General features: G+C 43.7%; 1 protein-coding gene across 1 annotated transcript in view; it reads left to right on the plus strand.

Annotated features, from left to right (window-relative positions):
* The window catches only part of LOC119580028, a 16,194-nt gene extending 9,377 nt beyond the window's left edge, over positions 1-6,817 (plus strand). The window contains exons 4-5 of the mRNA XM_037927883.1: positions 5,313-5,486; positions 5,869-6,817. Of these exons, the coding sequence (XP_037783811.1) occupies positions 5,313-5,486; positions 5,869-6,070 (376 nt within the window). The 3' untranslated portion in view covers positions 6,071-6,817. The remainder of the gene's footprint in view (positions 1-5,312; positions 5,487-5,868) is intronic.
* Positions 6,818-10,000: the final 3,183 nt, after the last annotated feature.

The raw sequence follows: 10,000 nt of genomic DNA on the forward strand, positions 1-10,000 counted from the left end.
GAAGAGAAAAAGGGAGAGGGAGGGAGAGAGAGAGGGGAAAAGGGGGAAGAGAGAGAGGGGGGAAGAGAGAGGGGAGAAGGAGAGAGAGAGAGAGGGAGAGGGGGAAAAGGGGGAAAAAAAAGGGGAGAGAGAGAGAGAGAGAGAGAGAAAATGGGGAGAAAAGGAAGAGAGGAGAAAAGGAGGGAGAGGAGAAGGAGAGGAGGGGAGAGGAGAGAGGGAAGAGGAGAGAGAGAGGAGAGAAGGAGAGAGGAGAGAGGGGGGGGGGAGGCGAAAAAGAGGGGAAAGGGAGGGGGGGAAAGAGGAGGAGAGAGAGGAGAGGAGAGAGGGGAAGAGAGAGAGAGGGGAGGAGAAGAGAGGAGAGGAGGCAAAAGGAAGAAAAAAAGGGGAGAAGAGAAGAAAAGGGAGAAGAGAAGAGAGGGAAGAGAAAAGGGGAAAAGGGAGAGGGGAGAAGAAAGGGAGAGGGAAAGAAAGAGAAAGAGAGGGAGGGGAAAAAAGAGAGGAGGGAGGAAGGGAGAGAGAGAGGGGGAGAGGGAAAGGAGGGAGGGGGGAAGAGAGGCAAAGGGGAGGGGAGGAAGAGAGAGAGGGGGAAAGGAGAGAGAGGCGAAAGAAAAGAAGAGAGAGGAGAAAAGGGAAGAGGGGAGGAAGGGGGAAAAGAGAGAGGAGGGAGAGGAGGGGAAAAGGGGAGAAGAGGGGAAAAAAAAGGGAAAGCGACAGAGGAGGAGAGGGGAAGAGGGAGAGAGGAAAAAGAGAAGAGGAAGAGGAGGGGAAGAGGAGAGAGGGAAGGGGAGAGAGGGGGGAGGGGGAGAGAGGGGAAAGAGAGAAAGGGAGAGAAAAAAAAGGGGGAAAAAAAGAGGAAGAGGGAGGAGAAAAAAGGAGAGGAGAGGAGAGAGGGAAGAGGAGGAAGGGGAGAAAAGGAGAGGAAGAGGGGAGGGAAGGGAAGGGGAGAGGGTAAAGGATGGGGAGGGAAGAAAAGGGGGGGGAAGGAGGAAAAAGGGGAAGAGAAGAGAGAGGGGAGAGGAGGAGGGGGGAGGGGAGAGGGGGGAGGGAGAGAAAAAGAGGAGAGAGGGAGGAGGGGGGAAAAAAAAAAAGGGGAAAGAGAGGAAAGGAGAGGAGAGGAAAGGGGGAAGAAGGGAGAGGGAAAGGGGGGGAGAGAGGGAGGGGAAAAAAAAAGGGGGGGAGAAGGAAAAAAAAAAAAGGGAAAAAGGGGGGGAGAGGGGGAGAGAGGAGAAAGAGGGAGAGGGGGAAAGAGGAAAGAGAGGAGAGAGGAAAGGGAAGAGGAAGGAGAGAGAGAGGAGAGAGGGGAGAGGAGAGGGAGAGGAGGAGAGGGGGAAAAAGAGAGGAAAAAAAAGGGAAGGAAGGAAAAGATGGAGGGGAGGGGAAAAAGAGGGGGGAAGGAGGAGGGGAAAAGGGATGAGGAGAGAGGGGGAGGGGAGGGAAGGGAGGGGGGAAAAAAAGGGGGGGGGAGAGAGGGGAAAAGGGAGGAGAAGGGAGAGAAAAAGGGGGGGCCCCAAAAAAAAGGGAAAAAAAGGGAAGGAGAAACCCCTCCCTCTCTCCCACCCCCTTCCCCTTTCCCCCTCCCCCCCTTTTTCTTTCCCAAATTTTTCCCCTTTTCCCCCCTTCAAAACCCCTTTTTCCCTTCCCAAACCCCCCTTTTTTTTCTCCCCCCACCTTCCCCCTTCCCCTCTTTTTTTTCTTTTCTTTTCCTTTTTTCTCCCCTTTCCCCCTTTTCCCTCCCTCCCCTCCCCTCCCCCCCCCCCCCCTTTTTCCCTTTCCCCCTTCCTTCCCCTTTTTCTTCCCTTTCCCCTCCCTTTTCCCCCCCTTTCCCCCCCTTTTTCTTTTCACAACTTTTTTTTCCCCCTTTACCCCCATTTTCTTTTCTTTTTCCCCCCTTTTTTTTTCAGGGGGTTTCCTTCCCCCCCCCCCTCCTCTTTCTTTTTTTTTTTTTTTTTCCCTTCTCTCTTTTCCCCCCTTTCCTCCCCCCCCCCCTTTTTTTTTCCCTTTCCCCTTTTTTTTCCCCCCCCCCTCCCTCCCCCCCTTTTCCCCCCCCCCCTTTTCTTTTCACATTTCCCCAATTTTTCCCCCTACACCCTTTTTCTAATTTTTAACCCCCCCGTTTTCCTCCCCGGCCTCCTATCCGCCGCACCAGCCCCATTTTTTTTTTTTTTTCTTTTCCCGTTTTTTTTTTTTTTTTTTTTTTTTTTTTTTTTTTTTCTTTTTTTTTTTTTTTTTTTTTTTTTTTTTTTTTTTTTTTTTTTTTTTTTTTTTTTTTTTTTTTTTTTTTTTTTTTTTTTTTTTTTTTTTTGTTTTTTTTTTTTTTTTTTTTTTTTTTTTTTTTTTTTTTCCCCCTTTCCCCCCCTTTTATTTTTTTCCCCTTTTTTTATTTTTTTTTAAAAGAAAAAACCCCCCCCCCTTTTTTTAAAGGGGCAAAAACCCCGCCCCAGAACCGGACGGGGCCCGGCCCGGGGGGGGGGAAAAAGGGGGGGGTTTCAAAAGGGGGGGCCCGGGGGGGGGGGGGGGGGGGGGTTTTGGGGGTTTGGGGGGGGGGGGGGGGGGGGGGTTTTTTTTTTTTTTGGGGGGGGGGGGGGGGGGGGGGGGGGGGGGGGGGGGGGGAGGGGCCCGGGGGGGGGGGGGGGGGGGGGGGGGGGGGGGGGGGGGGGGGGAAAAAAAAGGGGGGAAGGGGCGGGAGGGAAGGGGGAGGGGAAAAAGGAAGGGAAGAGAGAGAGGGAGGGGGAAAAGGGAGAGGGGAGGAAAAAGGAGAGAGGGGAGAGGGGAAAAGGAAGAGAGAGAAGAGAGAGAGAGAGAAAGAGGGGGGGGGGGAAGGAAAAGGAGGAGAGGAGAGGGGAAGAGAGGGGGAAAGAGGAGAGAGAGGGAAGGAGAAGAGGAGGGGGGAGAAAAGAGGAGAAGAGGAGAGAAAAAAGGGGAAGAAGAGAGAGAGGGGAGAAAAGGAAAAAGGAGGGAAAGGGAGGGAAAAAGGGAAAAGGGGGGAAAAAGAGAGAAAAAGGAGAGAGAGAGGGAGAGAGAAAAGGAGGGGGGAAAAAAAAGGGGGAAGGAGGAGGGAGAAAAGGAGAAAAAGAGAGAGAGGAAGGGGAAAGAGGGGAAGGGGGAGAAGGGAGAGGGGGGGGGAGAGAAAAGAGAAGAAGGGGAAGGAAAGAGGGGAGGGGAGGAGGAGAGAGAGAGGGAAAGAGAGAGGAAGGAGAGGGGGGGGGAAAGAAAAGGAGAAAGGGGGAGAGAGAGAGAGAAAAGGAGAGAGAGAGAAAAAGGGGGAAAGGGGGGGGGAAAGAGAGAAGGAGGGGAGGAGGGGAGGGGGAGGGGAAAGAGAGAGAGGGGGGAGAGGAAGAGGAGAGGAGAGAGGAGGAGAGGGGAGGGGAAAAAGGGGAGAGAGAGAGGGGAGAAAAAAGGGAGGGGAAGGGGGGGGGGGAGGGGAAGCGAAAAAGGAGAAGAGGGGGAGAGGAGAGAGAGGGGAAGGAGGGGGAGGGAGAGAGAGGGGGGGGAGGGGGAGAGGAGAAGAGAAGGAGAGAGAGAGAGAGAAGAGAGGGAAAAGGGAGAGAGAGAGAGAGAGAGGAGAGAGGGAGAGAGAGAGGAGAGGGGGGGGGGGGGGAAAGAAAAAAAAGGGAGAGAGAGGAGGAGAGAGAAGAGAGGGGGGGGGGAAAAGAGGAGAGGGGGAAGGAAAACGAGAAAAAGGGGAAGAGGAGGAGGGGGGGGAGGGGAAAGGAGAGAGGAGAGAAGAGAAGGGAGAGAGGAGAGAGGGGAGGGGGAGGAGAGGGAGGAGAGGGAGAGGGAGAGAGAGGGGAAAAAGAGAGAGGAGGGGGAAGAAGGGGGAGAGAGAAAAAAAAAAAGGGGAGAGAAAAAGAAAAAAAAGAGAAAAGGGGGAAAAGGGAAAGGGGGGGAAAGAGAAGAGAGAGAGAGGGGGAAAAAAAAGGAGGAGGGAAAAGGGAGGAAAGGGGGGAAAAAGAGAGGGGAAAAAAGGAGAGAGGGGAGAGAGAGAGAGAAGGAGAGAAAGAAGAAAAGGAGGGGGGGGGAGGGGAGAAGAGAGGGGAGAAAGAGGGGAGGAGGAAGAGGAGAGAGAGAGGAGGGGAGGGAGGGGAGGAAGGGGGGGAAAAAGAGGAAGGGGGGAGAGAGAGAGAAAAGGGGAGAGGGGGGAGAAAGAGATGAAGAGGGGGGAAAAGGGAGGAAAAGGGGGGAAGAGAAGAGGAGAAGGGGGCCGAGGGGGAAAAAAAAGGGGGGGGAAGAGGCGAGAGGAGAGAGGAGGGGGGGGGAAAGGGGGGAAAGAGGAGGAGGAGGGGGGGGGCGAGAGCAAAGGGGAGGGAGGAGAGGGAAGAGGGAGGAGAGGGGGAGGAGAGGAAAGGGGGGGAGGGGGAGGGAAAAGGGGAAGAGAGAGGGGAAAAAAGGGGAGGGGAAGGAGAGGAAAGAGGGGGAAAAAGGAGAGAAAAGGAGAGAGAGGGGGAGAAAAAAAAAAGGGAAAGGAGAGAGAGAAAAGGAGGGAGAGGAGAGAGGAGAGAGGGGGAGAGAGAGAGGGGAGAGAGAAGAGAGAGAGGGAGAAGGGGAGAGAGAGAGAGAGAGAGAGAGGAGAGAGAGAGAGAGAGAGAGAGAGAGAGAGAAAGAGAGAGAGCGAAAGAGAGAGAGCGAAGAGAGAGAGCGAAAGGGGAGAAAAAGCGAAGAGAGAGAGCGAGGGGAAGAGAGGAAGGAGAGAAAGTGAGAGAGGAGAGAGAGAGAGAGAAAAGGAGAGAGTGGAGAGAGAGAGAGAGAGAGAGAGAGAGAGGGAGAGAGCGAGAGGGAGAGACCCGAAGAGGAGAGAGCGAGAGGGAGAGAGCGAGAGGAGAGAGCGAGGGGAGCGAGAGAGAGAGAGAGAGAGAGTGAGAGAGAGAGAGAGAGAGGTGGAGAGAGGTGGAGAGAGGAGAGAGAGGTGGAGAGAGGAGAGAGAGGTGGAGAGAGGAGAGAGGAGAGAGAGGTGGAGAGAGGTGGAGAGAGGTGGAGAGAGGTGGAGAGAGGAGAGGGAGATGGAGAGAGGGGAGGGAGAGGGAGAGTGGGAGGGGGGAGAGGGAGAGGGAGGGTGGGATGGAGGGAGAGAGAGAGACGAGCATACAGTCAGTCCAGATAGTTGTAAAGTCGTCATTTAAAATATATTAGCCTTAATACGATGTTTCATTTAAAGAAAATATGTTTAAGTTAAACCGTACATGATGATGATAAAATAGTGATAATAATAACAATAACCATAATGAAAGCAATACTAACAACAACAAAACAACAAGATTAATAACAACACTAATAACACAAGTCAATAACGATTACCTAAAACCTCCCCTTTTCAGTCACAGCGAAAGCAGATCCTTCGACGACAGATCCTCTGCCCTCGAGATCCCAGGAAAGGTCGCCGCTATCATGAAGTTGCAGCGAGAGGGCCACTATGCCTGCGTCGGGCAGTTCCTCTGTCAGCAGCTCGAGGAGACGCCGCTGCCTGCGCCCTCTGTCTCGGATTTGTTTGTGTGAGTCGTTGTTCGAGGTCGTTCGAGTCGTTGTGGTCTGGAGAGGGGTTGTGGGGTTGTTCGGTAGCTTTGTGGTGGTTTCATTCGTTTGTGTGTGTTTGTTTGCTTGTTTTATGTTTAAGATGGGGGGGTCTGTTTGTGGGATTGCATTAATAATGTGTCTTTTTCAGTGTCTTTTTGCCTTTCACATTTGCTTCACTCGTTGAATGTTTTTTTGCTATTCTTTTAATGTGTTTTTTGTTTCTTTTTTTTTTTTAGTGTCGAAACTTTTCCATGTTTTTTAACTTATTACTTAAAAATCATTCTTTTTTTTTTTACATTTCACATCAAACTTCACCGAGATTCTATAACACTACCCTCCCTTTTCTCTCCCTACAACCAGCGCAAGCCTCGGGTATTTCTATGGACAGAAGGACCTGGCTTACTACATCGACAACGGCCTCTCGAGACAAGGTTCCTGCAACGCCTCCTCCTCCAGGTGTTCCTCCGGCACGCTCTCAGACGCTCACACCGTGCACAGTATTTTCACCGAAGCTGTTCACAAGTTCTTTGATCTGTGGGCGACTGTGCACGGAAGGCTGTAGGTGGTGGTTGTTCTCGTAATGTGTTTTGAGGGAATGTGATTTTTTTTTTCTTCTTTTCTTTTCTTTTATATTTCATAGTTTGTGTTCTATTGTTTTTATTTTCTATTATGTTGTTTTTTTATATTTGTTGTTTGTTTTTATCTTCTATTCAGTTGTTTTTGGAGTTCGTTTTAATTTATTCTGATTATGTGGAGAGTGAATGAGATGTGTTTATAGTCTGAAAAGGGCATTTTAAAGCAATGAGTCACTGGTTGACTTGATATAGAATATCTGAATACCCAAGGAATTTTGAAATAAGGAAAAGACATAAATAGAGAAATAAGTGAATAAATAGAGATAATTTTCTGAATTATTTTACATTTTGGTCGACCACCTAATTTGCCACAGTTGTCCATTAATGAAAATGTTTGTACAGAAAAGTCGCACTAAGTTTTCAGGACCAAAAGGTTGACCACGCCATCTGTTGATTGTAAGAGCAACTAAAATAAGCTATTTTTTGACAGCATGGTTTTTATATGAAAAGTTACTATTCCTTATTTCATTTTCCTTGTGTCGAGAAGATGCCAGTTACAAAATTGATATTTTTCGTTGTGATTTCCAAATACATATTTTTGGGCATTATTCCTGTATGATTTGTGTGTATATATCGTGCTAATAGGTATGCTTTAATACATGTATAGACAGTAAGCATACCATATGTTGTTATTTTTTATGCTAAGGAGTTTCATATTAAAGACTTTAGTATCTCGAGTACTTTTATTTACATATCATTACTCATAAATCATTAACACCTAAAATAACTATACACACACATATATATAACTACTATGATAAATAATGGTTATGAGACATTCACCGTGACTAGAAACTCTGATAAGATAACAGTGCAACCTAAGAAATTTGCAATGCTTAACTTACAGAATGGAAGGAAGGAATGTACTTTTGCATTAGCGTTTGGAGGCCTTTCGCCATGATCTTTTTTTTTTCCACTTAAGATAAAATGTTATAATTTGTATAAGATAAGATGTATAGAGATCTGTGTTCTTAACCTTTTTTTTTTTTTTTTGGGGGGGGGCTTGACTCTCTCTTGGGTATTGTGAAACCCCCAGTGATAATTTTTCGTAACGTAAACTTTGTTGTAGAGATAAGATAGAATGATATGAATATCCAGATTTGTGGAAAATGACACGAAAAAAAAATCCGCAAAAATGCAAAATACAGAAAATTAAAATACATACAAGTCATAAACTTCTTTTAACAGAACCCTTTTTGACTATCAGCGAAAGAACACGACTCCCCAGGTTAAAAATCATTGATTTAGTGTCTGTGATTTCCATAATATGCCAACGCCAAACAGTACATGGGTATAGCAAGGGCAGTATAGCAAATATCTTAGAAACATTCTATGTTGTTTGTGTTATTTTAGATAGTCACGTACTTTCAATACGCTGTCATAAATCTATTAGCACACACGTCCAGTATTTATCCGCCTTCGGTCCTATCCATCATTAATAGTGACATAACAGGAGTTGGTTCTGAATACAATCAATATTTTCACTATTCGAACTTACCTTTGTTTATTCTTTCTCTGTTTCCTTCTTTCTTTCTTTTTCGAAACCTAATATTTTAGTGGGTTTCTTTTTTTCCTTCTTTTTCTTTCTCTCTTTCTTTCTCACTTTTCTATTACAAAAATCGTCTCCGAATCCCCCTTCATGTTTCAGTTAACAGCAGTTTTATCTAAAAGAACATAAACACCTTTATAGTTCAGACACAGGTAAATTTTACATTGTCTTTTGTTTTTTTTTATAATGGATACACTGTGTTATGATATTGTCGTTTTGGTCATTCCCAACCTTGGGTCTTATAACGAAAGGTCCCCTTGAAAAAAAAAATCATGTTATTACAAAGGAATCTGTTACCATAAACAGTTTAGTAAAATTCTAAACAAATTTGTAAGATGATAACAGTAACTTTTTTTTTTTTTTTTATCTTCATGACATGTTATATTAAGATATAGAGAGAAAGAAAATGATTACTCTTGTAGGGTTTATACCTCATAAGTTATAAGGTTGTAACATTATTAATAAGTTATCCCTCTTATTATTGATCTTAAGGTTGGGAAGCACCACCTTAATCATTGCGTTAATCGTGTGCTATTATTCTAATAACCGAAAGAAATAATGTCATGCACTCAGTTTGACACATTTTGAGCAAAGTTATACAATGATTATTTTTCACTTCATTTGGCAGTGTTATGCATAGAATAGCTTACGTTTTCTGAAACAACGTAAGCGTCATAGAAAATGGTTACATTTGAGGAGTAACTACTCAGAATATTCGAAGCATTGTACGATTTCCTTCTTTATCTTAAACATTTGAAAAAATAGACATTTCCATGAAAATGGGGGAATTAAATGTTATATGCCACATAATGGATTATTTTGTATTGTATCAATAGTAATCATATCAATTTTTAATGGTAATTTAGTTGAGTGGACAAAAAAAAAGACGTGTTTTCTTTTGATTCCAGTTTCACCACGTTTTATCCATTTACTTCAGTAATATTCATTTTTTATTTTAGTAAATATACGCTAAAAAAAAATTCTTCTCACATACCAAGCAAAAGAGTTTTTTCAACCATACCAGCCGCAGTATGTAGAAGAGAAGCACATTTTCACACTTTAACCATGGGTTTCTTCATATTTCCAAACTTTACTAGGGTATTCTTCAGTACACATGAAGTATGAGAAACAGTAGATGCTTTATTTACAGAGAAAGAGGCGGTGTGCTAACCCGCCATGAACAGTATATGTTTATTTAAGTAAACGCTGAAATATTTTAATGAATATTACGATACAGTAATCATAGTAATAAACAAACCATGGCATAAAAAATAAATAAATAAAATAAAACGATTAGTGAGCTTCTATAGCTTCTATAGCCAACGCCTAAATCTGGTCCTGCATGACAGCGGCACTGAAAATTATGACGAAATATTATTAATTCACATTAATTTTACAGCCTGTTCCCAACTAGGCGATTTTCCGTCCGTGTTATATGGTAGCACTATTAGAACTGATCAGAGAAGGGGCGTTATAATGAAAAAGGGAAATATACATAGACGCTTTTCTATGACAAAGTAGGAATAGAACTACACGCATATCTGCAAAGAAGTTATTTCGACGAAGTACTTAAAGAAAAGAAAAAAATAAGATGATGTGAAAGAAAGCGAGAACTTTGGTTAAATAATAGTAGTTTGTAATATCCTATTTGATGGATGATGACAGATAATACAAACACACACAAAAAAAAGAAAAAAAAAAATTATTACCTGTAGGTAGTCACTATAGTTGGTTAAATTAAAATGACTTTAAGAAATTGTCTTTGTCATAATCATATAATAATAGGATATATAGCAATAATAAAAATGATATAACCATAAGTAGAAAATCTATAACAGAGAAAAGAAAAATTGGCGATAACGACTATGCACAAATATTGATAATGACATCTTCATCACTGTCACCAGTCTAATGACGTTAATAATAACAATAAATTTAATATTAAGCATAGCAGTAACATCAACAATAGCGAAGGTGTTGGAAATAATAAGATAGCGTCAATCATTATGATAATGTTAATACTAAATTTCCATAATAATGTTAACATCGATATTAACAAGAAATAGAATAATAACAACAATGATGATGGTGATGAAAAGAATAATCATAATAACAACGATATGAATATGTGGAAAATGTAAGATGAAAAAATGTAAAAAAAAAAAATGTCATTACTAAGTATATAATATAGATAGACAGGTAGATAGTAGGTAGGTAGGTAGATAGATAGATACAGATAGATATAGGTATAGATACAGATATAAATATTGGTATAGATAGAGATATAGATATAGGTAGAGATAGAAAT

The sequence above is a fragment of the Penaeus monodon genome, chromosome 13, assembly GCF_015228065.2.
Source record: "Penaeus monodon isolate SGIC_2016 chromosome 13, NSTDA_Pmon_1, whole genome shotgun sequence".
NCBI classification, from domain to species: Eukaryota; Metazoa; Arthropoda; class Malacostraca; order Decapoda; family Penaeidae; genus Penaeus; species Penaeus monodon.